The sequence below is a fragment of the Rhinolophus hipposideros genome (assembly GCF_964194185.1).
Source record: "Rhinolophus hipposideros genome assembly, chromosome: 26".
Taxonomy (NCBI): Eukaryota; Metazoa; Chordata; class Mammalia; order Chiroptera; family Rhinolophidae; genus Rhinolophus; species Rhinolophus hipposideros.
This window is the reverse complement of record NC_138072.1, coordinates 1,219,993-1,247,969: the sequence shown is the minus strand read 5'-3', so window position 1 is coordinate 1,247,969 and position 27,977 is coordinate 1,219,993. Positions and strand designations below refer to the sequence as shown.

General features: G+C 60.4%; 1 protein-coding gene and 1 long non-coding RNA gene across 5 annotated transcripts in view; one reads left to right on the top strand and one right to left on the bottom strand.

The window, feature by feature from the left end:
• Positions 1-25,994, bottom strand: part of KIF21B (kinesin family member 21B) — a 39,254-nt gene extending 13,260 nt beyond the window's left edge. For all 4 annotated transcript variants that reach the window (XR_013992647.1, XM_081038947.1, XM_081038945.1 and 1 more), the window contains exons 1-26: positions 25,678-25,994; positions 15,141-15,363; positions 14,724-14,906; positions 12,679-12,828; positions 12,466-12,600; positions 12,180-12,347; positions 11,741-11,856; positions 11,068-11,263; positions 9,978-10,167; positions 9,233-9,296; positions 8,922-9,134; positions 8,540-8,630; positions 8,109-8,208; positions 7,419-7,610; positions 5,975-6,174; positions 4,706-4,813; positions 4,260-4,328; positions 3,660-3,892; positions 3,389-3,536; positions 3,022-3,216; positions 2,813-2,914; positions 1,507-1,672; positions 1,310-1,361; positions 1,115-1,172; positions 182-387; positions 36-107 (exon numbers count right to left, since the gene is read on the bottom strand). Coding sequence is in view for 3 of the 4 variants with exons in the window: in XM_081038947.1 (XP_080895073.1) it covers positions 36-107; positions 182-387; positions 1,115-1,172; positions 1,310-1,361; positions 1,507-1,672; positions 2,813-2,914; positions 3,022-3,216; positions 3,389-3,536; positions 3,660-3,892; positions 4,260-4,328; positions 4,706-4,813; positions 5,975-6,174; positions 7,419-7,610; positions 8,109-8,208; positions 8,540-8,630; positions 8,922-9,134; positions 9,233-9,296; positions 9,978-10,167; positions 11,068-11,263; positions 11,741-11,856; positions 12,180-12,347; positions 12,466-12,600; positions 12,679-12,828; positions 14,724-14,906; positions 15,141-15,363; positions 25,678-25,718 (3,671 nt within the window). In the remaining variant the exon portion in view is untranslated. The remainder of the gene's footprint in view (positions 1-35; positions 108-181; positions 388-1,114; positions 1,173-1,309; positions 1,362-1,506; positions 1,673-2,812; positions 2,915-3,021; positions 3,217-3,388; positions 3,537-3,659; positions 3,893-4,259; positions 4,329-4,705; positions 4,814-5,974; positions 6,175-7,418; positions 7,611-8,108; positions 8,209-8,539; positions 8,631-8,921; positions 9,135-9,232; positions 9,297-9,977; positions 10,168-11,067; positions 11,264-11,740; positions 11,857-12,179; positions 12,348-12,465; positions 12,601-12,678; positions 12,829-14,723; positions 14,907-15,140; positions 15,364-25,677) is intronic.
• A 176-nt stretch (positions 25,995-26,170) lies between these two features.
• On the top strand, positions 26,171-27,712 carry LOC308493150. The gene is made up of 3 exons (XR_013992648.1): positions 26,171-26,259; positions 26,456-26,603; positions 27,513-27,712. It is a non-coding gene; the product is annotated as an uncharacterized lncRNA (long non-coding RNA).
• The last annotated feature ends 265 nt before the right edge of the window (positions 27,713-27,977 follow it).

Here is a 27,977-nt window from a genome sequence, read left to right as displayed (position 1 = left end):
GCGACTCTGGTACACGCTCCGAAACACACGCTCACCTAGCCGGCTGTCCTCGGTCGTACGACTTCCTGCGGGTCAGAGGTGTGTCGGCGCCTCGAGACTGCCGGGGGCTGAAACACAAGGCTGCAGTGAGGCACCGTCCAGCTCCCTGCCCACCCTGACCCGCGGCCTGGCCCCTCCTTACAAAGTGCTCCCTCTGGTGGGCAGGCTGATGGTGCGTGAGACCTTGTCCCGGTAGTAGGGGTCTCGGATGGAGAAGCCCACCCCGTCCTCTTTGATCTCCACCAAGGAGGCCAGGGACTTGGTGATGTTCTTGGTGGACACGTCCAGCGGGGGGCCCAGGCACTCGGCAGACACAGCCTTCATCTGGGCAGACAGCTTGGGCTCCCCCTGGGGAAAGAGAGACCGGGTGGATCGAGTTGCCCGCATGGGATGGTTCATAATAAAAAGTCATGGGAGTGGGGACTGGGGTGGCCTTGGCCTAAGGCAGGAGCCAGCACGCATCACCAGAGCTCATCTCTCAGGGCGGCTGGAGAACCCCAAGCAACAGAAATGGATTTCCCCCCCTTATTTGGACTCTGCAAACAGCATGCCCAGACAGGCCTCTGGGCTGCTCACCAGCTGATCAGCTTACCCCGAACTCTGCACAACTCACTCTCAGCCCAGCCTGGAAAGCCCAGCCTGCAGGGCTTTCCCCCCCTTCTCTCTTTAATAAATCCCATTTCTTGGTTCAGCTTACACACGGAGCCTCACTAGCTAAACCCCCACTGCTGACCGCGTACTAGGGATCGATAGTCTGTATGTACAATTACTAGAAATCTACAGTTAGTCTGCGGCCCAGAGCAAGAGGCGAGTCTGGGGTGGGGAACAAGGAGATCTTGAAAGTGGGGTCTCTGGCTACGGTGACGTCACTGGGCAGTGGCTCCGGACACTTCTCCCATCTTCCACCCACCTCAGAAAGAATGCACTGTACCCCGTACAAAGCTGGGCACCCCCCAATTCCAGGCTAGCTCCTTCTTAGACCTCCACCCCAGTTGGAGGTAAGGTGGGAGGGAAGAACCACGAGAAGGTGGGAGACCAGGCTTGGGGAGCCCAGTCCGCCTCCCAAGGAACTCACCTTGAACTTGAAATCATCGTGGCTGGTGGACCCTTTCATGGCGAATGACTGGGAGAAGCTAAGGAAAAAGCAGGAGGGGTTCAGGACCCCGACAGCCTGTGCCCTGGTGCTCTGGGCCCAAAGAGCCCAATCCAGCCTCAGCCCCGGCCCTAGGGACACGCCGAGCCAGCCTCGCACTCCTCACGTGGGACTCACCTCCCCTCTGAGAACTCCGACACCTCCTCATCCGTGCTGGCGTAGCCGTTCTCTGCGAGGCGGGGAGGGAGGGCAGGGTGTGAGGCTGCAGTAGGCCTCCCTCCCAAATCTCGCCCACTGCGATCACACTGGGCCTCTGGCGGCGCCCTGGGAGGGGGGCCCCAGGTGGGAGCCCAAGGCCTGTGTGCCCCACGTACCCTGCTGCACGTTGTAGATGAGGGCCTGCAGTTCGGGGCATGCCTCGGCCTTTTCACGCAGGGCGTCCAGGAGCACGTGGTTCTGGGAGGAGCCCGCTATGTCTGTCTGCCTCAGCCGTCCCTCCAGCAGCCGGATCTGTGCCTCTTTCTGTGCCACCTGCAGCCCCTGAGGGCAGGGAGCAAGGCCTGAATGACCCTTCCTGGCCTAGGGCTGTGGGCACCCCGCCGCTGCCCTCACACGGGTGACCTGCTCCCAGAGACCTTGGAGGCGCCCGGATGACTCCCAGGACCTGTCACAGATCTGAGAGGTACCCCCGGCCCCCTTGACTTTCCCACATATATATACACACCAGTGGAGGTCACCTTAGGATACACTCCCCGTTAGGGCTGAACTGTGTCTCCCGAAACTCATATATTGACTCCGCAACCCCCAGTACCGCAGAATGTGACTACCGTATTTGGGGATGCGTTTTGTAAAGAGATAATTAAGTTAAAATGGGGTCTTTAGGTGCCCTAATCCATATGACTGGTGTCCTTATAGGAAAAGGACAGGACACAGACACACTCAGAGGGATGACCAGGTAAAGGGAGAAGGTGGCTGTCTACAAGCCAAGGGGAAAGTCCTCAGAGGAAGCCCCCTGCCCACACGCAGCACCAGCTTCCAAAACTGCTGGAAGATGTCTGTTCCTAGGCCGCCCAGCGGGTGGCACTTCGCCGTGGCAGCTCGAGCTGGCTAACATTCCCCGAAGACACAAAGGAGCTGAGAGCTCCCTGGGGACCGGTGAGGCGTCCAGGAGAGCAGGCTCCTGCCCTCCCCAGAGCTGCCGCACACGTGTGGCCCATGGTGCTTGTCCCACAGCTCGGGGGAGGGACCACATTCTCTGGCCGGCTCTCTGTCCCGCAGACAGGAACACAAGACACCTGCGTCCTAGCATAAACCGTCCTGAGTCCATCCGTCTGCCTCTCGCTGCCCCGCTCCAGCATACGCACACTTTGCTCCACCTCCAGCAGACTTGGGCCCAGCCCTGCTCTGGATGGGCCTGGCCCAGTAGCAGGGTCACTTTAATGGAGGCCCTGCTGTGAGCTGGGCAGCACGCCAAGCCCCTCACATGTGTCATCTCAGTAAAGCCATGCACCAAGCCCCAGGTTTCGTGTGTCATCACCCCAGCTTTGCAGCCCGGAACCAGGGGCTGGGAAGTGCGGAGGCTTGCCAGAGCCTGTCAGTGACGTGGGTGGGAGGAGCCAGCCTGTCGATCACAGAGACAGCGGTTCCCTGGGGGTCCCACCCAGCAGGCGCTTGGCCCACCTTGTCGATGGACGCCTTGAGGAAGTTGTCCAGCAGGAGGCGGGCTTCAGCCAGGGAGCAGGAGCTGATGACCACTGAGGTGTCTGTGGAGTCCAGCTCCTCCTGGAACCCGGAGGCAGAGACCCCTTGTCACAGGACTGCGCCCACCCACCCACCCACCCACGCACCCACGTACCCCTGTGCCTCCAGCCCGCAGACCGCACAGGCACCTTGGTCTCCTCCAGCTGCACGATGGTGGCCTGGCAGTCGGAGATGCTGTCGTTGATGTAATCGATGTTGGCGGCCAGCACCTCCATCTCCTCCACCAGCTCCTGCAGCCCCTTCTCCTCCTCCGGGCTCTCTGCCTGCAGCTGCTCCCGCTTCCTGCGCAGCGTCTCCTGCAGGACAAACAGCTCCTCCCTTTTCTAGGGGGAGGCCGAGGCGGCGGTCTCAGGGAGCTGTCCAGCGCGGCCCGCAGCTCTCCCCAGGCTGGCCTCTGGGGGACCCCAGCACCTCCGGATTGCAGAGCAAGTGCAAGAAGCGGGGGTGGGGGGCAGGCCGGAGGGTGCAGCTGGCTGAGGCGAGTCCCGCGCCCACCTTGATGAGCCGCTCCATGTCGGCCTCGAGGTTGACAATGGTCATTCTCTGCATGACGATGTCAACGACCCTCCTCTCCAGGGACTGCCACTTGAGCCGCGCAGCTTTACTGAAGCTCTGGCTGGCTCCCTTCTTCTGGAACTTCTTTCTGGAGACAGAGGCAACGGGGGTTTGAGCGGGGCCACTCTCAAACTCTGCACTGCCCCGAGGGCCCCGCCTCTGCCTGGCCCCACCCCAGATTTCCAGGCCGGGTACTGCACATTCACCTCACCTGCCAGGGCGGGTGCCATGGACAGTGGACGTGGGGTGGTCCCCCAAGAAATGGTTGATTTTGCGGTTCCACTGGTGTACGATGCTAGAGACCGAGCGGGCCCCCGATTCTGCCTCTGACGACGTAGTGCTGGCCGACACCTCAGCCCCTGAGTCCAGTGTGGACGGCTTCACTCCCACACGCCCCGCCACCCGCTCAGACATGGGCTTGGCCAGACGCCTCAGTGCAGAAACCTGGGGGCCGAGAGGGACCCAGTGAGCAGGCTACCCCAGAACCCAGAAAATGCCCAGACTGGGGGGGTGTCAGACAGGGAGAATACAGGGGCCACTCCATTCTGACCTGGGCTTAGGACTGAGAAAGGGCCACGGGGCCTCTGTTTGATGCAAAATGAACACAAAAGAGACCTGCACCTCTTTTTAACAATTAACATCTCCGGCATGTGGGCCTAGAGCCTGCAGTCTGCCCTTCTAACAGGAGTCACCCCAGGTTAGCACCTGTGTCTGCTGAGGGAAAGGAGAGTGCCAAGGCCACTGCAACTGGTTCCCCCCCTCCCCCGGCTCCGGCAGAATCAGAAGGGGGTTACGTGGGGGCCACGCTCACCTCCTGGGTCTTCCTCCTCAGGACCAGTTCCTGCTGCCGTTTCTGGGACTCCAGAGCTCGGATCTGGAACTGCAGGTGAGAAGAGGTGGGGTCCACACTCAGGGCTGGGGCACAGAGGTGAGACCCTGGTTTCTGACAGAATGGAGTCCAGAGCTTTGCCCCGGTCCCAGAGGTCACAACAGGCCCCTTTCTTCACAGGGTGATTCTCGCAGCCTCTCCTCCCCACCACAGGCAATGACTCCTGGGTGAGGGGGCTTGTCTGGACGACGCCCAGTCCTGGCTCTGCTCGCTGGTGACCTCGGGCATGTTCCTGCCCCTGGCTGGGGCCGAGTCGCTCCTCTGAATAGCATGGGGCTGCAGGGGTCCGGCCCTCCTGTGCCAGTCCCAAGGGGACGCCGGGAGTGCTGGAAGCCGAGGGCTCAGGGCTCCTCAGGGCTGCCCCTCACCTCCTGTCGCCGCTGCTCCTTCCTCAGCTGCGCGATCTCCCGGTTCCTCTTGGTCTCCACCAGCCGTCGCCGCTGCTGCTCCTCACGCATCTGCTTCATCAGGGCCACCTGGGACGGGAAGAGGGGACAATGGTGGGACAGGGCTGGGCAGGTGGCCAGCACCCTGCAGGGAGTGGCAGCTCTGAGGACGCTGGGTAGGTGGGAAGGGCGGCCTGCAGGCAGCACTCGGGGTCTGGGTGAGAGTCTGTCCCTGTCCTGGGTGACCGGCCAAAAGGAGTGGCCTTACTGCCAGCCCAGTCATGCAGGTATGACCAACCCTGGCCCCCACTGCTCCGAATGTCACAGCGCCTGGTGGCCCTCACCCAAAGCCACCGTCCTGGGTCTGGCTATTCTAGGACCAGCCCAGGTTGCTGGAGGCAAGTGGCAGGGTGGAAGGGAAGGGAGGAGAGGATCCAACGCCAGGCTCACGGTGACAATAGTGACACCAGCAGTGTTTGTCCAGGCTGTGCTACACGCCAGGCACTGGCCTGTGACAATCATGACAGATGCATTATCACTCCCAGTTTATCAACAAGAGCTCAGAGAGGAAAAAGTGATTTCAAGTCATACAGCCAAGTAACTATAATTAATAACATATTATGATGGATGATACTTATCACAGGCAGAGGCCTTACGTATACAATTGGCGCTTGAACAATGCAGGGGCCAAGGTGCTGACTCCCGGCTCAGGTTAAAATCTGTATATAACTTCTGACTCCTCAAAAACCTAACTACTAATAGCTTAGTATTCACTGGGAGCCTTACCAATAACATCCACCGTCGAACAACACATTTTTTGTGTGTTGCGTGTATTATACGTTGTACTCTTACAATAGCATAAACTACAGAAAAGAAAATGTTATTAAGAAAATCATAAGGAAGAGAAAATACTTTTACGGTATTTATTGAAGACAATCTGTGTATAAGCAAACCACGAAGTTGGAAGCTGTGTTGTTGGAGGGTCCACGGTACATGGAGCAGAGACCCCAGTAACGGAGCTTCCCACAGGGGGCAGTGTCGAGCGGGGTCCCCTGGAGACCCTGGCCTGTCCCTCTCTTGGGGGAAGGTGCTGTCACCCTGGACAAGCCCCGCAGGACCAGGCCGGGCCGAACCAGGCGGTGTTGTGTCGAGCCCGTCCACACAGACGGCAGTGACTGTAACACCGTAAGGGACTCTCAGCCTGCTCCCCACGGCCAGCCCTGGGTCTATGCCCCAGGCCCTTGCCCCTACCTTGGCCTTCTTCATCTCGGCCACCTCCGCCTGCAGCTTCTTCAGCTCCCTCTCGTAGCGCGACTGGTTCTTGAGCAGCCGTGCATGCTCCTTCTGCGCGGCCTGCAGCTTCTGCAGGTCGCGATGCATTTCGCGCAGCCTCTTCTCGTAGTCAGCCTTGATCTTATTGGCCTTCTCCTCCGTGTAGCACTCCATGGTGCCTGAGGGCAGCGGGAGAGAGAAACAGGCAGCTGTGGCGATGCCCCCACAATCCCCCCGCAGCTGTCAGCTGTGGGCTCAGCCGGGAGGGGCGGGGCCTGGGGCCTGGTCTCACTGCTTGACCTTGGCGAGCTCACACCCCTCTCTGCACCTCCTTCTAGATTTACACAGTGAGGGGATCAGAGTGGAAGATGTCCAAGGCCCTTCCCGCTCGCATCCTTACAACAGTTTCCTAACGTCTCAGGTTCCATGCGCGTTCCCCTACACAGCAGCCAGAGCGATCTTCTCAAAATGCTTTTAAAATTTACATCACATCCCTGTCTCAAAAGTCCACCCCTTCCACTTCCCTCAGAGGACGAGGCAACGTGCTTATCATGACCAACATGACCTGGTCCCACTTTCTCGGCTCTCCTCTCTTGCTACTGTCCCCTTACTCCAGCCATCTGCCCCCCCTTGTCATTCCAACGGCATGCCAGGCACACGCCTGCCTCAGGGCTGGGCATCTTCTGCTCCCTCTGCTTGGAATGCCCTTCCCTGCAGTCATGCTGCGGGAAGACTGTGTCACCTCCTTCACGTCTGTGCAAATGTCACTCTCTCAGCAAAGATTTCCAGGACTGTCCTGTTAAAACCAAGCCACTGGCCAGCACTCTCTGTCCTCCTTCCCTGCTATATTTTTTCTGTAACACTTCTCACCCTCTGACACGGTACAGATTCTGCTTAATTATCTGATTTCTGCCTGTGTCTCCCCACTGGCATGTACCCTTCACAACCACAGGGATCCCACTCACTCCATATCTCCGGCACCTAGAATAACGTCTGCTCTGTGAGATGTATTTATTCCACAGATGTTTGCTGAATATGTGAATGAGTGAATGAATGAATGGGCTGAAGAGCAGCATAAGGAAGACAGACTGTGAGCTGTAGGTTTATAAATAGGTTCAGAGGAAAATTCCAAGGAACTGAGCAGAGGAAAACAAGCAGAGGAGTGTCAAAGGCTCCTAAGATAAAGGATTCTAATACTCAAGACGATACCAAAACACATAATCATTTAAAATGTAGCATAGAACTAGGGTTCGACATAAGAACTGTTGGACTGTGGTCGAAAGGCATCGTCCACGGGTCAGAAGCAACCCCTCATCTCCTGCCCACCCAGATCAGGTAAATCCAGGGAGTGGGTGGAGCTTTGTACGGGGGAGGAGTCTGGGGGAGATGGGGCGGGGCCAGCGTGCGGTGGGCGGGGCCTCACTGAGGTTCTGCAGCACGCGGTCGCGCTCCAGCTGCGTGTCGCGGATCTTATTCTGCAGCAGAATCAGCTTCTCCTCGTACTGGTGCTTGAGCGTCTGCAGCCGCCGCTGGCTGTTCTCCAGCTCGTCGATCAGCTTCTGCTTGATCTCGATTTCACACGTCAGGTCAGCCAGGTCGGCCTGGAAGTTCACCTCTGTGGGGCACAGACGGGCCTGACCCAGCGCCATGGCATGGGGCCCGGGGGCCTTCGTCTGGTCACCCTCGACCGGGCGGTGACCAGAGGCTGGAGGCCCACAGGGGTAGGTGCTGCCACGTGGGGCGACACATTTAAAGAGCAGCCCCCGAAATGCAAGGCTGAGTGGGTGCCCAGAGGCCACAGCCAGCCTGTCATTGACCACATGGGACCCAGCTGGGCGGGGGAGGTCGTGAGGACTGAGAACCAGGCCACCCAAAGGTCAAGGTCGGCAGTGCCCAGCAGGCAGGAGCGCTGAGTGGCGCCATCGTCACTGGTGTTTGGTGTCATGGCCGAGAGCTCCCGGCCCTGCACATCACTGTCTTTGAGATCTGAGGTCTCAGGGGCCCGTCCCCACCCCAGGGGCTTCGGGCTCAGGGGCTCCCAACCAGAAAGCCGGCCTGAGCACCCTGTCCCGGCTCGGCGCTGCCTAGAAGTGGGACCCTGGGGCGCACGCACCTTTCTCCTCGGGGTCTGAGTCGGAGCCCACCAGGCTCTCCTCGCTGCCCGAGTCCTCATCCTCTTCCTCACAGCCACTCTCGTCTCGGTCTTCTTCCTCCTAGGCAGAAGCGCCACTACGGCTGGGTCAGTGGTCCTGCCCCGCCTGGGCCGGGGCCCGCCTCCGGGGAGGGGCTCCCAGAAGCACAGGCCGGTCCAGGGCAGGTGTGTCAGGAGGTGGGGAATGCGGTGGTCAGAGCTGCGGGGGGGCCCTTGTGCCCGATCCCCTCCTGGAAGAGTCCCAGCCACTTCCCCCAGCAGCCCAGGCTCTGCCCGTTTGGGATGAGGTGGGGGACTGAAGGGTGGGCATCACCATGGCAACCAGAGGCCCCTTCCCTCCAGGCATAAGGAGGGACCTGGGCAAGCAGGAGGGGAGGGCCGGGCGCGCTCACCTCCTCCACCTCGTTGTCGTCATTCTCATCAGTCTCCTCACTGTTTTCCGGTTGGAGTTTTGCCCTCTTTTTGAAGGCCTCCTTCTCTGGGCTGCCCAGGAGTGAAGGGGAGGCTAGGTTAGGGGACCGAACCTGCCCGAGCAGGTGGCCAGGCTGTCCTCTGGGAGAGGAATGTCCTGTCCCGTGTGCATGGGGTGGATGGGGTTCCTCCAGCTCCTGGCCCCGAGTTAACTCCAGGACTGTCCACGCTCCCTCTCCTTGGGGAGTGACAGCCGTGGAGAAAGCCGGTGGCCTCCACCCCAAGGTTGGGCAAGTCTGCTCAGGGCCTCCCCAGGTAAGCCTGGGCAGTACCTCCTGCGGGAAGCTGGGGAGAGGCGCTCACCTCTTCCTCCGCTGCCTGACCTCCTTCTTCTTTAGCCTCTCCAGGTCCTGCTTGGCCCTGCGAATCACCTCGGACGCGTCCTCCATGGAGCTGGCTGGGCTGCCCCCGAAGGCCATCGGAGATGCCCCCAGGGAGTAGGGGCCCCGCGCCGAGGCCCGGGACAGGCTGCGACGCAGGGACTCATTCATGGCCTCGCTCTCCAGGAGCTTTGTCCTGTGGGGACAGCGTGTGGGGACAGCGTGTGGGTGGATGAGCCGGAGGTCGGCCCGCCCGCCAAGGCCGCCAGCCTTCCCAGGGTGTGGCTCGCTCACCGTAGCTCCTCTATTTCCCGGATGTAGGTGTGGATCAGCGTGCCAATGGCCTCGTTGCCGTCACCTGGGGGGGGTAACAACAAGAGGGACCCTCAGCTCTAGCCCGCTGGCCTTGACCTCAGTGCCCCTGATAGGGCCGCACACACAGGCCTTTGACAAAGAGACATCTGTATGGAGAAAGATTTATCCAGTGCACAGATGTGTGCAGCACTGTTGGTGACAGGGAGACACGAGATGCAGCCAAACGTCCCTCCGCAGAGGGCTGTCACCACAAATGACTTGTCATCCTCACAGGGGGAACACTGCAGTTTAAAAGAATCAGGTAGGTTTATAGGTTTCAACATGGAAAGTAAGTGAAAGAGGGAGTCACAGGACAATATGTGTGACTTCATATATAGAAAAGGAAAAAGCCACGGTATTCACACACACGCACTCACGCACACACGGCTTTGTGGGAATATACATTCATACTGAGAGCAAAGGTTCTGAGAAAGCTGCGGGGAAATGAGCAGCGAGCTGCTCCCAGAGGCTCCTTCTAAGAAATGGACAGGAGGGGTGTTAACCTTTCACTTTACATGTGCCTGTCAATCAAGGTGATGTATTTATGCTTACTTGTATCATAAGAACAAATTTTAAAATTAACTGGAAAAAATACATGAATGCATTCATCTGTGAGCCGTCAGATCCCGGGTGGGTGGGGACTAGCCGCTGGTGTTGCGAGCCGGTCTGGGGCTCCCCGACTCACCGGCCTTGGCCAGCAGCAGGTTGGCCTCCTGGCTCATGAGATGGGTGACACGATTGTTTATGGCATCGATGGCCTCCTGCATGGCCTTTACTCGCAGGCGCAGGGCCCCGTTCTCCTTCTGCAGCATGGCATTCTCCCGGAACAGGTCACTGTAGCCCTCACTGCCATCCTCCCCAGTCACCCTCTTGCCCTGGGGGAAGGGGCAGGAGAGCCATCAGGGGCCAGAGCTCCCAGGGAGGAGAAACGTTTCCCGGAACACAGCCCCTGTCTCCCATGCTCTGAAGCCTTACATGGCTCCCGTGATAACAGAAACGTCCAACATTTGAGACCAGCCATCCCAGGCCTCCCTCTCCACGGCTCACCTTCCTGTCTCCATAAATGCTAACCCAGGGGCCAAACCCTCTGGGGCCCGGGCAGTTGGCATAAATCAGTAAGTCTGGGTGTGAGACAACAGGGCGTGATGGGGAGTGGAGCAAACAGTCATGGACTCAGTCGAAAGAGCCAGTTGCTATGTCCCTCCAGCCAATCTAGTGCCCTGTGTTGTTAGGTCTCCACATTGTTAAAAAAAAAAAAAAACGGGAACTCCCTAATTTTCGGAAAGGCTGACCACTAAGTTGCCTTCTTTTAAAACCAAGGACAAGTCAAACCCAACCCCCCCTTATGTGCCAGCCAGATCCAGGCAGGGACCCGAGCCGCTGATGTCTGCTTTAGTCACGTGGACTTGGGCACCTCCCTTACAGCACCCGTTTTCCCCATCTCTGTTACCATGTGCGCGGTTGGTTCACACCCTACATGCCCGCTCTACTTTTTTGCTGATATTCATTCATTCTTCAAAATCCATGTAAAAGGCCCCCGCCTCCAGGATGCCCTCCCTGACCATCTGAGTGAGGAGGGCCAGCGGTCCCCCCTGCCCCTCACACCCAGCACACTACACGATGTGGTCCCATCCACTATTCTTATTTTGTGCCACCATCAAGGAGTCTCATCTGGCCCAACACGGCATGTTCTGCAGACATGAAAACACCTGGCTGAGCGTGTCCTATGCAGATGATCTGTGCCACAGAGGCCGAGTGCTGCGGTGTGAGCTCACCGCCTTGTACTCCATCAGCTCCATCTGTAAGCGCGCAATCTCGGCCCGCAGAGCGCTGATCTGCTGGCTGGTCTTGTCCTGATTCACCACCAGCTTGTTCTTGATGTTGCGTGCCCGGTTGGCGTATTTGAGGGTGTTGAGCGTCTCCATGAAATCCCGATCAGAGGGGCTCACGCAGGCGATCATGATGGTCTGGCTGGGGTGGACTGAGGGTCAAAGGGCACAGCCGACCCCCGGAAGCAGGGCTCCTGCTCACCCCTCCCCCACTGCCTTGCTGCCCTGAGGACCTGAGTGTTCACAGGGCAGAACTTGGGATGGGGGGACCTGAACCACTTGGGCAAGGGTGGGACCCATAGACCAGGCAGCTGGCAATGTCGGGGGGCTGGGACGTGTCAGGGCCAGAGCGACAGCCCTCCACCTCCTTAGCATAGCCCACCTATCACCCCATCTGGGCTCTGTCACTTCCTGTAGGACTGTCCCTCCCTATTGTGCTGATAAGGAAACAGTCCACCATATTGGCCAAAGGCCACGGGTACGTCAAGGCTTCTGTGTCCCACACTCACAGCCTGGAGTGGGGAGGTCTCCTCAGCCCCGGGGCCTTCACACTCCAAACCCTCCCATCCTGTTCTCCAGGAAGCTGGCCTCCCACCCCTGCTTGGGTGCTGGCCAGTACCTGTTGCCCCCCAGTGAGTCCTGGAGGAGCCGAGTCAGCTTGGAGTCCCGGTAGGGCACGTGTACCACCTTCTTGCTTTGGTCCCCCAAGGCGCTGATCACGTTACCCAAGGCGAGCTGTGGGAGACAGACTCCAGCACTCGAGAAGCACTCAGGGAGGGACAGCACAGCCCCCAAGCTGCCTGCACCTGCCTTGCTGACCCCAGTGGCCCTTAGGCTCCCTGGGAGGGTTTACAGGCGGATATGATAAGTTAGTGAAGTTGGGACATTGGGGGCAAGGGTAAGTGTGAAAGGTCAAAGGCCCCACAGTGGTGACACAGGTGCCCTGGCCGGCAGCTGGCCAGAGGCACAGGGCGACTGGGTCGCCGTGGGTCCTGGGTCCTCAGAAGGGTCCAGACGAGCCACGCGGGCTTTAGGGCTGCTGACCACCGGGCGCCTACCAGGCCGCAGTTGATGGAGATGCCCTCCTTGGCCCGCTCGCCGGTGGCCCCTGTCCGCTTCAGCCGCTCGGAGCCGGCCAGGTCCACAAAGTGAAACTTGGCCGTGAGCGTCTCATACTCCCGCGTGGGAGCTGTGCCCTCAGGAAGTCCCATCACCGCCTCATTCACCTGCAACAGAAGGCAGGCGGCCTCAGGCGCGAGGCCCAGACCTCCTGCAGCTCCACTGAGCTGGCTGCTTCCCCCTCCCGCCTTCCCGAGCTGCCCCTACTCGGCCCGGGCTCCTCACCAGCTCAGGCTGGGTGCACACGCGCATCTGGCACAGGTGAATGGTGAAGATGGCGTGGGAACGGGAGCTCTGCACGTTCATCTGCGTGCTGGCCGTGGTACGCGACAGGGCCCCCTGCCGAAGGCACTGGATCAACTGCAGAGGGGGCCGAGGTGAGGACCCGGTGGTGCCGCCCGCCTTCCCTGCCCGCCCCGCCCCCCAGTGCTCGCTCACCTCCTCCTGGGAGCTGATGAGGCGGGAGGTGACGCCCGTGGTGTAGATGCCACCGTTGGCGTCCTCGTGGATCTTAATGTTGGACCTGCGGTGGCGGGCGTCGGGGTCACGGGTGCTATCAAACAGGTCCAGGATCTCCTCGTTGTACAGCTGTGCGGGAAGGAGACAGCTGCTGGGGCTGCATGGCTGTGGCCCGGGGCCCCAGGACTTTTCTCATGTTTACAAACAAGCTCCATTTTGCAGATGTGGAAACTGAGGCTCTGGGTGGCTAACTTGACAACCCCGGGCCCCTCCGGGTTCTGGGTTCCACAGTCTTTCTCCTGGACAAGTGTGGGGACAGCTGGGTGGTGGGTAGGACCACCCTGCGGCGGCTCCACCACTCTCCAAGGTACAAGCATTCAGTTACAGCGGAGGGCTGGGGACCCAAAGGGAACCAGAGCTCTCGGGTCCTAGATGTAGATGAAGAAGATTGAACTATGATTTGGGACAATCCTATTGTGTCACTGGGCTTGGAGAGAGGTGGTGGGGACATGGTTTCAGATGAGGGACAGGAAAGCTGAGTTCAGTGGAGAGTGTAGGAGCAGCGCCCTGATCCCGAAGGTCCCTGGGGTCGAGGTGACATGTCTGTGTGCCTTGCACTCTGCTCAGGAGAGAAAGAGGTCTGGCCTCCTGGGGAGAGCCCTGTGAGACCTGGTGGGGAGGTGGCCTCGCCAGGAGCAGTCGCCCCATTTCGGATGGTCTCAGCCTTGGACACTCCTGCGTTTGGGGTCACCAGCAGGAAGTGTCTCCTGCTGAACGACTGGGATGTTCTCCAGGCTGGGAGGGAGCTGGGCAGCAGGAAAATGGCCCAGCCAAAAGAATCCTGTACGGGGAAGGGGCAGCCTGCCGTCCTCAGACATCCGAGGCTTTGATGGCCTTAAAAGGACAGAAATACCTCACAGGAAGAGGAAGAGGAAACGGAAGGGACTGGTGCAGAAGTGGGTGCCATGGTGTCCGTCTGTCTGTTAGGACAGACCCGGCATCATTTAACCGCTTGTGGTTCACCCTTTGCCGTGGGTTTTCTAGGAACTGGCCTGCTCTTTGGGGATCGCCATGGCAACAGGATGGAGAAAGGAGGATAACGATGAGATGAGAAAGCTTACAGAGATTCACAACAGCAGGTCACACACACACACACACACACACACACGCGCAGTCATTCCATCAGAAGCAAAAGTCCAGAAGGACAAAGAAAAACTCTCAAGTCTAAGAGAGTCCCCCACGGGGAAAGCAGCCACCCCGTGTCCACGGACGGAACCCAGGTGAGGCGGTGGGCAGGGTGGGGCTCGGTGACCCGGACAGGGCTGCAGTCAGAGCAGAGGGTGGCTGGGGTTGTGGTGTCACATGCTCAGAACCAGAGTTGCCTGGTTCCGGTGTCCCAGAGGAGGGGCCTGGTCAGGTCCATGTCCACCCGCCTTCCCAGACGCTCCTCTGAGACACCCCCAAAGCCTCTAGCTGCACAATCCTGGGTCTCGACACTGACACTGTCCCAGAGAGGCAGGCCCTTCTGGAGGACCTTCCTTCCTGGGGACAGAGAAGCCTCAGAGGGCCAGGAAGGCCCTCAGCCAGACATGGACAGGGCAGGCCACTCGGAGGGACCGAGCGGAGGCCGGACGGGTGGGCGAGCACCAGCGTTCTCACTATGTGCCAGGTATGTGCTGCCATGTTGGCCTCACAACGTCCCCAAGGAGACACATCACCCCATCGTTCAGAGCTCTGAAATGACTTGCCCAATGGCTCATAAGTGTCCTCACTGAGAACGAGTCCTGGTATGAAGAACGAGTCCTGTAACCCCCCTGACTCAAGCTGCATCTGACACAGGAAACCCGTTCAGAGCATTCCACCATTGCAAGCTGTTGCTTGGATGCTTCCAGCAGTGGGGAACTCATCACCTTGCAATGCCTCCATAATCCCTAGGCCCACCCCATCGCCCTGCAGGAGAGCCCCGCTCCCATGGCCTTGCTGTCCCCAAGTCCCCTTCCTGCCCACCCGCGAGGCCAAAGCACCTCCAGGAACTGCGCGCTGACTTTGAACTCAGGCCCAGCCACTCCCTGCTCCTGCGCCTGCCGCTTGCGCTCGGCGATGCCCCCAAAGAGGTGGGCGATGGCCCTCGGGATGATGCCCTGCTCCTCGTCAGCCATCGCCGTGTCGAAGCCGGTGCCCATGGTGTACGTCTTCCCGGCCCCCGTCTGCATAGCCAAGATGGAGGGAGGTGTTAGCCAGCACCCCCCAATTCCGTGACCTCCCAGCCCGCGTCCCTGGCCCCATCCTGACCCCAAAGCCACACCCTCTGACGGTCACTCTGGCTGACAGCCGGAGCGTTGCGGCACCCACAGACGACAGGAGAGCCGGCAGCTGTAATCGAGGTGGGGTGCCGTCCCAGCGACAGGGACACGAGGCCACAGTGGAGCGGAGCTGCTCACCTGCCCGTAGGCCAGCACGGTGGCATTGTAGCCCTGGAAGCAGCCCTCGATGAGCCTGCTCACACAGGTTGTGTAGATCTGCTCCTGCCACGTGTCCAGGTCGAACACAAAGTCATACGTGAAGGCCTTGTCCTTCCCCAGAAGCACCTGGGGCTCCCCCGGCGTGACAGACGTACAGATGTGACAGCCCTCAATCTTCTCCTTTGACAGCTGCGGCCGGATCCTGCAGGGAACAGAGAGGCCGGTCAGCCCTCCGTCCCCTCTGCCAGCCAGGCTGCCGTGGCCCCTGCCGCGCCAGCGCCCACAAGCTGGAGGAGAAGGAAGGGAGCTCAGGCACCCCCGCCCCGACGACAAAGGCAGCTCTCGTCGTAACACAATAACAATCACAGAAAGAGCATCAACACCTCCCAAACAGCCGTCGCCAACATTCACTGAGCACTCTAGGTCGCACCTGTGTTAAAAGGATTTCGCATAAATGAACTCATCCATTCTTCACTACAAACGACTTGGCCCAGGTATGTAACGGGATGTGAGCGAGCCAAACCCAGGTCCTGGTGCCAGGGAAGCCCTGGGCAAAGCTTGGGGCCGGCTGCTCCCCAAGGCTAAGTTCTGGAGGAGGCCAGACCTGTGCCAAGGCCTGCGGGCTGCAAGTGTCCTCCGCTCAGGAGCCCCGTCCCCGAAGCCAGAGCCTGATGGGACAGTGTTGGGAACCAGCTCTGGTTCCTCTGCAGGAGCCAAAGCGGCCATACCAGGTCAAGGCTCGCGCTCACTGAGATGGGCAGGGACCTCTAGAAGGGACACCGGCCCTCCACAGAGGGGCCCACACCCCAGATCGCGGGGCAGGGGCTCCCCTGGAAAAAAGAAGAAAACTGGCATCAGGGCTGAGTGGGGTGCCAGCCGTGGTCTCCTTCCTCCCTCTTGGAGCAGCCATTGCCATGACAAGGTCGCCATGGCAACCAGATGGGAGTCAGTGAGCATGCGTGGAGGGATTGGCAGAAAAAAAACGTCCCCCAAACACCTAAAGTAAAGCGGGCGGGTTAGGCCCTACTGCTCGTGGGCTCACTCAAGCCAGCCCTTTGCCGTCCGCTGGGTGCTGACAACGAGCTGCTTGTCAGGCCCCGTTGCCTAAGCCAACATTTATCCAGAGAAGAGAAGGGAGAGGGCCAGGCTGGCCCCCACCCACCCAGGGCCCAGGGCCTCTGTGTCAGCATCCTGCTCCTGTGGGGACGGGGGGAGGGGTAAGGCCCTGGACTTGGTGGGGGGGGGTCAGCTACGCCCAGCCCAGCTCTCCCACAGATGGTGGCCCAGGGTGTCTTCTTCAGAACCTCAGGTGTGAACAGGTTCGCACAGGTCAGGGCTCTGCCGTCACGGAGGCTAACAGGATAGAAACCCGAGGAGACCACCACCCCATTCACCCTGTGCAACTGTCCAGAGCCAAGCTGAAGTCAGAACCCAGCTTCTCAGTCCCCCCAGCCCCGAACTGGTTTCCAACTGAGAAGGGAGCCGCAGCCCCTAGCTCACCAGACCAGACGCCTGACCCTCCAGGAAGACGTCAAGGCCAGCAAGGCTCTTGCCTCCACCACTGACGGTGGCAGCTGACACAACTGTGCCCACGTGTGTGCCAGGCTGTGTCCAAGCACCGACTATGCCATTTGTGGGTGCCTAGACAGGAAGGGGCAGACGGGGTTTGAACCCAGGCTGTGCACACTGTGTCTTCAATGACCCTGCCCTACCGTGCAGTCGAGGGGCAGGGCTCAGCATGCCGAGGGGAAAGGAGGTGCCACGGGGACAAACAGCTCACATCCTGGGGACAGCCCCCAGCCATCTGAGGAGGGCCATGACGCGGAGCGCAGGCCCCGGGCAGCGTCTGGAGGGCTGGTGGCTGAGGCCTGGCGCTGCCCCGCGCTTGTGGGCTCAGGGCCACACACTTCCCCCCCAGGGTATCCAGGGGCTCCCACATGAGCCAGGGGCCTGACATGGGCAGCCTCTGGGGACCCTGCAGCTTTGCTGGCCAGTTCCAGCTCCCAAAGACACCCTCCCCACCACGTGGGCTGCTTGCAATGGGATTTCTGGATCCAATTCAAACACCATTTAATTACCCCAGGCAGATGGCAATGCTGGTGATTGGAGGAAATCGAATCAGGGTCCCTGGAGACAGTGGGAGCGGGGCAGCAGCCCAGCCCATCAGTGAGAATGACACTCCTCCTTCGCCAACCAGCCCCCTGACCCCTGGGGAGCCTGCGTGCCAGGAACAGGAGAGCAGGCATGAGAGCAGTGTGGGAGAGGATGCAGAGGAGGGCACTCCAAGGTTTTGGGGTCCAAGAGTTGAGGGGTGGGTCAGGCATCCACCCTGGGACCCCTGTAAGTGATGCTGTCAGCAACGGGCTTCAAAGCCCATTTTCCAGAGAGAAACACTGAGGCTTGGAGTGGGCAGTCGAACGCCCCGTGAGCATGGTGAGTATGGGCTCCGGCTGGCTGGCAGGCTCTCCTTCTTCCCCCACTGCCTCCTCTGGGAAACTCAATCCCCAAATCCTTAAGTAAACTTCCTCCCTCAGCAGCACCTTAGCCGCCAGGCCAGGACTCCGTACACACACCGGCCGCACACCGGCTGTCCCAGTGCTCGAGGGCTCGTCTCCGTGTCCTGGGGCTCCTTCCTCACCACACTGCCCAGTGGAGAAGTCTAACCCATGCTCCTCAGGTAGGAGACAAGAGGGCAGGGAGACAGAGACCAGGGTCCTTGACAAGCCCCTGCTTCCTCCTGTCAGCTCCATGACCTCTAAGAACTCTATTGCCCTCCAGGCCCCACCTGGGTGAGGTCACTTCTGTGGGCTGCCCAGCCGCTGCCCAGCCCCCACCCAGCCCCAGATGGGGGGGGAAGGAAAGACGGGAACCACTCATAGCCCTGTTCCTCCCTGGGGACATGGCGGGTAACAGGTCAGGGATGGAAACCAGTTTCCGGGGTCCTCCAAGGAAACCACAGACCTAGGACTAGGGAGAAGTGAGTGAGGCATTCACCTCAAGCACGAAATTTACGGGGGCATGAAAAACTCCGCAATCAAGCTAAATCAGAATTCAATGCAATGTTTGAAAATCTCAGACTGGCAAACTGTGGCCTGCTTTTGTCAATGAAGTTTTGTGGAACAAACATCCCGTGTCATTTCTGACCAGAGACCTCCTGAATCATGCCTGAGGGCACCTTGCCCCGAGCCCCACCCCTCCCAGGTCCTGCAGGGGGGCGGGTGGACAGCCCCTCTCAGAAAGGCCCTGAATCTCCCAGAACAGAGCCCCGTCTATTTGCCACTTGGCAGCGGGGCAGCCTGAGGGCGGTGGGAGCCGGGTGCGAGCACAGAGAACGGCCAGAGCTTTTCAGAGGCAGGATCTGGCACCCGCGGGGCTGCTGGGCTTCCTCTGTGCACAGCTGAGGGGGAGCTGGGGCGACGCGGTGATTCTCATACCCATCCCCAGCACCAGAGAAATGAGCACGTGGCAGGGACCATCTTGACTGACTGACCGCAGCTCAGGGTCCACCCCCAGCTCAGTGCCTGCGGAAAGAGCTGAGCTCAGCAGTTCCAGGCTCCTCGGGGAGCCAGGAGGACAGGACGCGGAAGGGGACGAGAGAAGATGGGGAGGGCAGGCCCAGGGACGCTGAGAGAATGCCAACGAGAAAAACTCCCTCTGCAAAGGGTATGCTGCCCAGAACCTCAGACCCCCACACGGGACTTCATGGCTCAGAGGAGAGGATGGGGCCAGCTGGACAGCAGGCCACCCCATCCTCCGCGAGACACACAAAGACAGCCAATTGCCCCTCCCCCTCCCAGTGACCTTGGGTTCCTGGGGTTTGGCTCAGCTTCTCATTTGGCAAGGGCCCCTCCTTTGGTTCCTAACTGACCTGCCTCCCAAATCTTTACCCTGAGCTCCTGAGGGTGCAGCCCAGGCTCTTTCTCTTTGCAAAGACTTACTTCTCACTGAGAGGTAACAGGCTATATTAAAATAACTCGCCAAGAACTGTTCCGGAATCCTAGACAATTATTACAAAGACGGTCTGCGATTCCTCACCCCTCCCGGTGCTGGTACCTGGAACCCAGCTCCCCCAGTTAGCAGCCGCCACCACAGTGAGGGAGCAGGACTGCCTCTCAGCCAGACATTGTACCCAGGATGCGTTGCACACAAATCATTTAGGCGTAAGGTGGGTGTTTTTGCCCCTAATTTGCAAATGAGGGCTCAGAGAGAAATGAAATAATTTCATTGAAGTTTACAAGGCTAAGAGGTCACAAGGTCTTCCAGGAAGACCACCTTTAGCAGCCATCAGCCCAGGAGAGTTCGGGAGAACTGCGTGCATACAGACGCCCACTTGTGGGTAATGTGCACTCGGGGACTTTGGGGCGGAGAGAGCCCCTTTCACAGGGGTCCACCTCAAAGGCTTGGAGAAGGATCTGAGAGCTGCACCCCGATCACCCCTCCACCGGCCCAAGTAAGTAATGTAACTAGTCCCTTCTGGAAAAGCCCCAGGGGGTACAAGCCTGTCTGCTCTTTTCTCCTAAGGGACGCCTAACACCTCCCTGAACCCTGAAAAGGAACCCCAGAGGTTAGTGGGACCTCCCAGGGGGGATGGAGAAGTGAGGCGGCTCATCGCCTTGTCTCGGGGTGAGCTGTCCCCAAGCGTGAGGGACAGAGCGAAGGCTGCCTGGATGCCAGCACCTCCCCTATCTCGCCCAGCCCACATCCGCAGGCCTGGCTCCAAGGTACTGTGGCTCCACCGCGGAGGGGTGTGTGTGTGTGTGTGTGTGTGTGTGCGCGCGCGCGCGCGCGCGCACGGGCAGGGGACAGACACGAATCAGCCTGTGACCTTTAGTCTGCCGGGCACACTGAGTCACTGAGCCAGGCTCTGACCTGCCACCAACCCGCGCTTCCTCCTCAGCGACCGGGCCCCAGCAGGAGGGGTTCAGGCACGCCTGCAGAAGGACTTCCAGCCGCCTATTGCCGAGCCTGAGAACGGGAGCCTGGCCGTGTGCAGCCCGGTTCCTCGGAATCATTGTCACTGATGTCACTCCTGCCCCTTCTGGTCAGTCTCCATGCCCATGCTGCTCCTGAAAAGGATGACACCCACTGTTTTTGAGAACCTACGTGTCAAGCTCATATACAAGGAGCCCCTGTAACGTGTGAGGACGGCCCTGTGAAATGCTTCTCCCCACGTTACTGAGTCTGACAACCTAACAAGCCCAAAGCCACACGATTCGTGATGGTGGAGATGAGATTCAAAGCCACCCATGGGGGACCCTGCTGCACCACTGAGTGACCAGGAGGGAGGGAGGGTGGCCGGAGAAGGTGAGCCCTCAGAGACCTCTGGATTGGTCCTGCCAGCAGCTGCCACAGCGCCAGGAGTTGTCAGCTGGGACAGTGGTGCCCGTGTGCACTGAGGAGGCCAAGGCCTGGGGCCAGGGAGCTGGGAGCTCAGAGCAGCAGGCTGCTCCCCACCCAGGGAAGGCGGCTTCTTCTGCAGCAAAGGACCGAGGACGTGGACAGCCCCCTTCACTGAGCATCACCCCCTCCCCATGGCAGCCTGCCAGGCCTGGGGAGGGCAGCTGGAAGCAGGATGCCTGCTCCCAGGGGAGTCTGGCTCGCAGACACCAGGGGCTTTCGGCTGACTTAGCCCAGAGAAGGCATCTTCCCACAGAGGCCATTCCTCTCTAGAACAGGGTGGCCAGATCCCATTTGGGGTGCACTGTAGGGAGAGCCCCAGAGCCCGGTGGCAGCCAGAGTGCCCTGTTGCCCTCCCACTTGCCCAGCCCTGCTGAAGCTGCCCTCAGAGAAAAGACCCAGACTGGCTCTGAAACCCCAGACAAGAAGGCTCTGTACCATGGGGTCAAAGGGCGTGGGTTAATGAGGCACGGGCAGGCCTGGTAAAAGGAATCTGTCTGCCCTCTCTGCCAGGCTTCTGTCATCGAGCAGCCCCAGAGCACGAGACAGAGGTGCACACACTCCAAGAAAACCCAAGGAAGACTTGCGGTGTCCAGTCAGGGTGCCTGGGGTTCAGGACTCTGGCCCCACTCCCTCGGGAAGGTCCTTGACCTTTCTCTTTCCATTCATCCCAGGGTCCTGGCCACTGACTTCTGAGTGATGCCCAGGGACAGGCAGTCAACAGGGGAGGGCACCTGGGGGCAGCCTTGTCCATGGCTCTCTAGGGAGTCAGGATATCAGTGGTGCCCAGGGCACCCCCGGGAAGGGGAGGAAGCAGGCAAGCAGGATGGGGTGCCGTGTCAGGAGCCAGGGAGTGGGGGTGTGAGGAGAGCCGAGAAGGGGCCTGTCCCTGTCCTGAGCTGGACAGACCCCCAGAGGGCCTTCGGCCACACAGGCCGGGGTGTGAGCCACCCATCTGAGTCCTCTGTCGTCTGGGAAGAGAGGCCAGCCCAGCCCTGAGAGCCCTGCTCAGTTCGGCTCCAGCGTCACTCACTGTCCCATCTCTGGGCATCTGGCAGGGGTTTCCCATGACCTCCCGGGAGACAGGAGAGTGGGGAGTGCCCAGAGCCCAGAGCTGTGACAGCATCTGCGTCTGATGGGGACAGCTCATGGGGACTAGGCCCTGGGGACCTCCCCTGCTGAGGAATGCAGAGCAACAGGCGGCTGGCCTGAGAGGGCAGTGAGGCTATCTCCCCGCCACCCTGGGCCTGGGCCCAGTGCCTCTGCCAGCTGCCCTCAGTGCACCTTCCCTCCGGCCTCCGGTGGACCAGCAGCCTGCAGGAAGCCCGGGCAGCCTCCGCCACAACTTTGATGGGCTTCCACCAAATGCAGCTCCTGCATTTCCAATGGGAATAACCTCAGTCCCCTCTGGGGCTCCAGCAGGTGAAACGGGGTGACGAAAATACAGTGTGCGGCACACAGAAGGGGTCAGACTTAAGGCTTAGCCACCCCCTCATTCAGTCTCCTTTCCACCACAGCGTGCCATCAACGGACGGACGATCAATGCATTGGAGGCGAATGCTGCATTTCACCTCATAGTCACGGACGGACCAACAGAACGAGGCCAGCCCACTGATGGATTGTGTGGGGCCCCCCGCCCCCCCTTTGCCCCCATGGCTGTAAGAATAAGGGTGCCAGCAGGGTCACCACTGCCACTTCCCCCAGCCCCACCCTACCTCTCGCTTGGAGAGGTTTTGAAAAGCTGAGATCCAATCAGACACGCTAGCTGGGTGGGGGAGGGGACACGTTTCCGGGGCCTGTGGTTACCACACTCCACTTCCTTGTGGTGACATAAGCCCTGTGTCGGCTGCACGAGGCCACCACCAAGTGCTCAGGAGGTCGTGTCAGGCCTTGGTCTCCCAGACCTGTAAGCTGCCCAGCACGGGACACACCTGGCATTGCCTGGCCCTGACTGGCCTGGGGTCAGAGAGTGGGACTCTGAAGCCACCCCATACACCCCCCTACACCCTTGTTTCCGTCTTCTCCAGTCTCTGTCCTGAATCCATTTCTCTTGATTCGAAATTCAGACATTCGCCAGGACTTCAGAGTAGCCCGGAACTGGGGAACGCATGCAGCTAGAGAACCCAAGTGGGAGAGGGCGGGTGCAACCTAACAGTGTCCCTTGGGTCCTTGGCTGCTGTTCCCCCAGCCCCTTCCCAGCCCCTGCTCACCCCTGTGGGGTCCACGGATACATATGGGGCTGGCCGAGGGGCCTCCCCAACCCCAGCAGACTGCCCGGAAGGAAGCTGAAGGAAACCAGGCAGAGATAAGGGGGAGGGGTCAGGTCCACTGGCACTGCCCTCACGGTGAGGCTCAGAGCTGGGGGCTTGAAAGGGTCTTAAATAAACACACCATGTGATTGGCTTCCTTCCCCAATTCGAACTTTACCAGCTTGCATTTCCTAACTGCCGCCCCCTTCCCCTCTCCCCCACTGGTCAGGCCCCAGTGGCTGCAGCCTGGGGGAGATCACAGCTCACCTCACCTCTCTCCAGTGCTCCCCCCACCCCCACCCCAGGTAGAGGCAGCTCCAGGTCTTTATCTGCAAGGGGATTAATGGATAAAGGGATGGCAGGCAGACTGGAGCGCTGGCCTGGGAACCTCTTGGTACAAAGGGTTCAGGAGCAGAGGGACCACACTCCAGGGTGGGGCTTTTGGGCTGCTCACACCTAGACCTTCCCCCCTTGTCCCACAGCCCCAGGTGCTGAAAGCTTCCCCCTCTGGCTCTCCCTCAGCCTGGCCTTCTGGTGATCTGTAAACAGCCAGCTTTGATCCTTGTCCCAAGGAGATTACAGGCCGAGAGCCCTGGGCCTGGCACTTGTCACCTCATCTAACAGCCCAGAATACTTCCACCACCACCACCACCACACACACACACAACATAGCAGACCAAGTCTGTCTTATTCCTGGCCTCCCCCGTCCCCAAGGGCAGGACCCAGAGCTTCCCACAAGTTGTCATGGGGACTCAGAAAGCACTTTAGTTAGACATAAGAAAGGACTTTCAGAAAGTCAGAAGACAGCTGCACCCGGGGCTGGGTCCTCAACAATCAAACCCTTGGCTCTTCCCACTCTGCCCCAGTCCATCATCCAGTCCTTCAGTGGGGCAAGAGGTTTCTGGGGGTGGGGATGGGGGCTAGAAGGGGATCCAAGAGCACAGAGAAGCCCCCCGACATCACCCCAGTGGCACTGTCTGCTCCCCACCCCAACTCCAGGCCAAGCCTGTCCTCAGCTCCCTGATTAGAAACTGGGCTCTGTCCAGGCATTGTCTGCACTCCACAGCTGGCTGCCCATTGAGGTCTGGCTGGCGCGTGTGCGACTGGGGTGGGTGGGGCCCACACCTCCCAGGAGCCCTGAAAGCCAGGCTCCTCCGATAGTCTTCCCCTCTCTCCCTTCCACCCAGATCGGCAGCTCAAGGCAAGGAGTGGAGCACCCAGATCTCCCCGGATGATTTAAGTGGGAAGCAGAGATGACACTGGTCATCCTGAAGAATGGGGTATAGTGGCAGGCCCAGTCGCTTTCTGTGGAAAGTGCCCGAGGGACCTTCTGGTGGTGGCGGTGGGAAGGGGACACAGTGCTTCCTCACTCCTCTACACAAAGTGCCCACCCCAAGGGGCTTTCCCACCCTTGGCCACACTCCAGTCTAGTCTGGGGACCCTGACAGAGTGGAGGGGGCCTTGCTTGGCTCTCTCCTCAAGATGGTGTCTAGAGGAGAGCCCCCCCTGGGAGGCCACCCTAAGCCCCTTCCTTCCCAGTCCTGGTTCCGTGGGCGGGGCAGCGGGGCTTCATTTTCGTTTAACGCGCCCCCAGAGTGCCCCCCACCCGCAGATGTCACACTGAATCTCACTCCCACCCCCACCCTGTACCTTCCTCCCTCGACCTCCAGTGTCCTGCTGCAATGTCAGCTGCAGCAGCCTGACCCCGCCCGCCCAGCAGGCACCTGCGGGCTCCCCTTTGTCTCTCTCCTCAGGTCCCAAGGCTGCGCTCCGGTGCAGGGCGGGGGCACCTCAACCTCCCTGCCCCGACCTCAGAGCCTGAGCAGCAATCCCCCCCTCCTCTCTGGGCTGCAGACGGCTGGCCAGGGGGCTGGGGCATGTGCCCTGGGGCAGGAAGGGGCAAACCTTTCCATAGTCTTCTCTGACCCTATCTAGAGTGACGTGCCTGGGTTCCTGGAAACTGGGTCACCGAACGCCTGTCTCAGAGACCCACCCTAGACCTGGACTCCAGAATCCCCCTCCCCCTGCCCCATACACCCGCTGGGCAGAGAAGGATGGTCCTCTCCACCACCTCTGCTCAGCGGGCAGCCCCAAACTGTCACCAACAGACCCCTTGAAGACAGACAAACCCAAAACAAAAACAGGGAGAGGAGGTGTGGGGGAAAGCATCTCCAGCCCAACAAAGGACACCCGTGGCTCAACTTTGCAGTGTTTCCTGCCCTTCAGCTCTGTGTCTTCCCCCCAGTGGAAGCCCGAGCCTCATCCTCTCCCCAGGGTGTCACTTCAAACCCCAGGTAAGTCCTGAGGTCCTCCCCACCCCGTTTTATCTGAGCGCCTAAGGAGGGGGCATGTGGCACACCCTCCGGCCTCTCAGAGATGGAACCCCAGGTACACGTCCTCCTCTGCCCCCAGGCCCGGGTCCCGTTGGGGCAGGGCCAGCAGGGCTTCTGCCTCCCCAGAGGCACGACACCGTCCCAGCTCTGCACGATCTTTGTCTGCAGCGGCTCCGCGGGGTGTTGCGTTGCCTGGCAGGACCCGAGCACAGAACCATCCAGCTAGGGTGGATGAGGGGAAATTTCCCCGCAACATCCCGGTATGAGACAGTAGCCCAGTGGGGAGGCGAAGAGGAAACACACAGACGCTCAGCCGGGGCCAGGGCTGGGTGTGAAATACCGGATTTCCTTGTTTATTCGATTTTCTGATTATTAAGGGCTCCCAAGAGGGGCCCGAAATTACCACCCAAACAAAGCCACCTTCCACGCGGCCCGCCAGGCCCAGCGGCCCCTCCTTCGGGAGTGCAGGCTCCGGCCCCGCGGCCCCGCGCCCACACGACACAAAGCCCAAGACCCTGTCCCGGCGCCGGCGCCTACCTGACGGCCACCTTGACGCAGCAGTCCCCCTGGCCGGCCATGGCCCTCTGGCGCCAGGCTCTGGGCGTGGATCAGGGGCGAGGGGCTGGGGGCCAGTGCCCCAGGCGGCGGCGGGAGGCGCGGGCGCTGCAACCGGAGGGGGCCGCGGCGGCTGGAGGTGACATGCTCGCGGGCGCAGGGGGAGGGTCACCCGCGGCCGGGGGTGGCTCCCTGGGGCTGGGCCCGCGCGCCCCCTCGCGCCATCGGGCGGCAGCGGGAGCGGGATGACAGCGAGCGGGCAGCGCGGGACCGGCGCGCACACCTCCCACCCGCGCGCTCCGCCGCACGGACAAAGGGGGCGGGGGCGGCTCGGTCCACGCCCCGCCCGGAGCGCCGGCCCAGGCCCCGCAGCCCCGCCCCCGGCCCGGCCCACCAATCGAAAGCCCGAGTCGGCAGCAGGGGCGGGGCTGGAGCCGTTAAAAGGACCTCTTGGCGCGCGTCCGCCCGGTGCCGGGGCCTGGGGAGCGGCGGGGCGGAGGGGACCCCCGTTTCGTAAATGAGGAAACTGGGACGCGGAGCGGGAACTGCCCAGGGTCACGGCGGGTTAGTGGCTAAGCGTGGGCAAGAACCCAGGTCTCCGGCCGGGGCTTCCCTTCTGCATTTATTCTTCTGCCGACCTTTACTGAAATTCTTCCCCTTCTGCTGCCCTTTATTGACGGAGATTCTTGCTAATGTCTGACTAAGGTCCCCTCCACCTCAACCCTGCAGCTCATTTGGGGTGCATTCTCTTGGCTCCTAGGCTCTTCCCTGCAGCCAGACCTTTGTGACCCTCCAGCGGTCGCCCTGGGCCTGCGCTCACACTCTGCCTGTTGTGGCTGCTGGGGCAGAGGATCCGAGTGGGAGGCCTGAGCCGCCCCGGGCACAGGAAGGACAAAGGAGGCAGCTGGGTAGGTGCTGGGGCGACGTGGGTGGGGAGAGGGGAAGGGGACTGCTGCCTTTCTGTGGGCAGAAAGGACCAGGGGAGCCCTGGGGGCTTGACGCACAGAGCAGTGGTGGGGGAGACCCGAGCCCTGAGAAGTGGCAGTCCCGTTTCCAGCCCATCTCTCCTCCCGCTGGGCCCAGGCACCTTCTCTCTGCACCCCCCTGCATCGCAATGCCCAACACTGGGGCCAGTCACAGGCCCCCTCACCAGCTGCCGCCCTCCCCTCGCTTCAGCCAGCTCCCTTCCCTGGAAGGGACCCAAGCGGAGGACCCAGCTGCAGCTCCAGATGTGAAGGGAGCTCTCTGGGGGAGGGGAGGATGGGGAGTCTGGCTCCAAAGCTCTTGCATCACCCTCAGATGATGACACCATGTGAGAGACTTTGGCAAGGGGGTGGGTTAGGGTCCGAGGATGGATGCATTTCTTGGTGCCATCCTCCCCATCCTTCCCCCACCCACCCCCACAGGTAACTACTCCATCCAGTAGCCCAGATCCCTTAGTAGAGCAAACCAAAAGCAAAGATAATTTCAAGGGCAAATTTCAGGGGCAATCAACCCTTCTCCCATCCCAATGGAAAGCAGGAGCGCCACCAGAGGGTGGAGGTGGGGAAGGAAAGAGGTCCTGGTGGGACCCTGCACCTCTTAGTAGCTTGTGAACCTAAGGGAAGCGCTCCCTGGGGTTAGAATGTCACCCCTTCAGAGCGAGAGGCCAGCAGAGTGTGGAGGCCTCAGACCCTGGGCATTCTCTCCCCATCCATCAACCAGAAACAGGTGGGGAGACACCAAGTTTAGACCATACACGTGAACAGGATACTGTCTATGCATATTCTCAGTTCATTCCCATAGCCTCTGAGCTAAGCTTTATAATTCCTTTTCAGTTTGCAGAAGAAAAAACTGTGTCTCGCCCAGCACACGAACAGCAGACCCAGGATCTGAACTGATGTGTCTGGTTCCAGACTCCCCATGTCACCCTCAAGCAGCTGCCCAGGGGAGGGGAGCTGGGCTGCCACAGGCTTTCGCTCCAAGAGTAGCCCTCCTGCATGGCAGCCGGCATTTTATAAAGCTGCTCTGCCGCCCACCAGACTCTGGACTTCTCTGGGGCTTAACTGTGGTTTCCTGCCTCCAGGAAGTCCCCTCTGACTTCGGAGAGTGGGAGACCCTTCTGACTCACAGCCTCACTGCTGGGAAATGGCACCAAAGTTGCTGCGGCTGCCACCACCGCCACCACCACCACCCATCCCTCCAGGGCACAGGGTGTCAGTCAGGAGAAGGGGGAGGCACAGGGGCTAGAAAATCAGGCCTCCCAGAGTCAGGGCCTCAGGCCAGCTATACCAGCCCTGCAG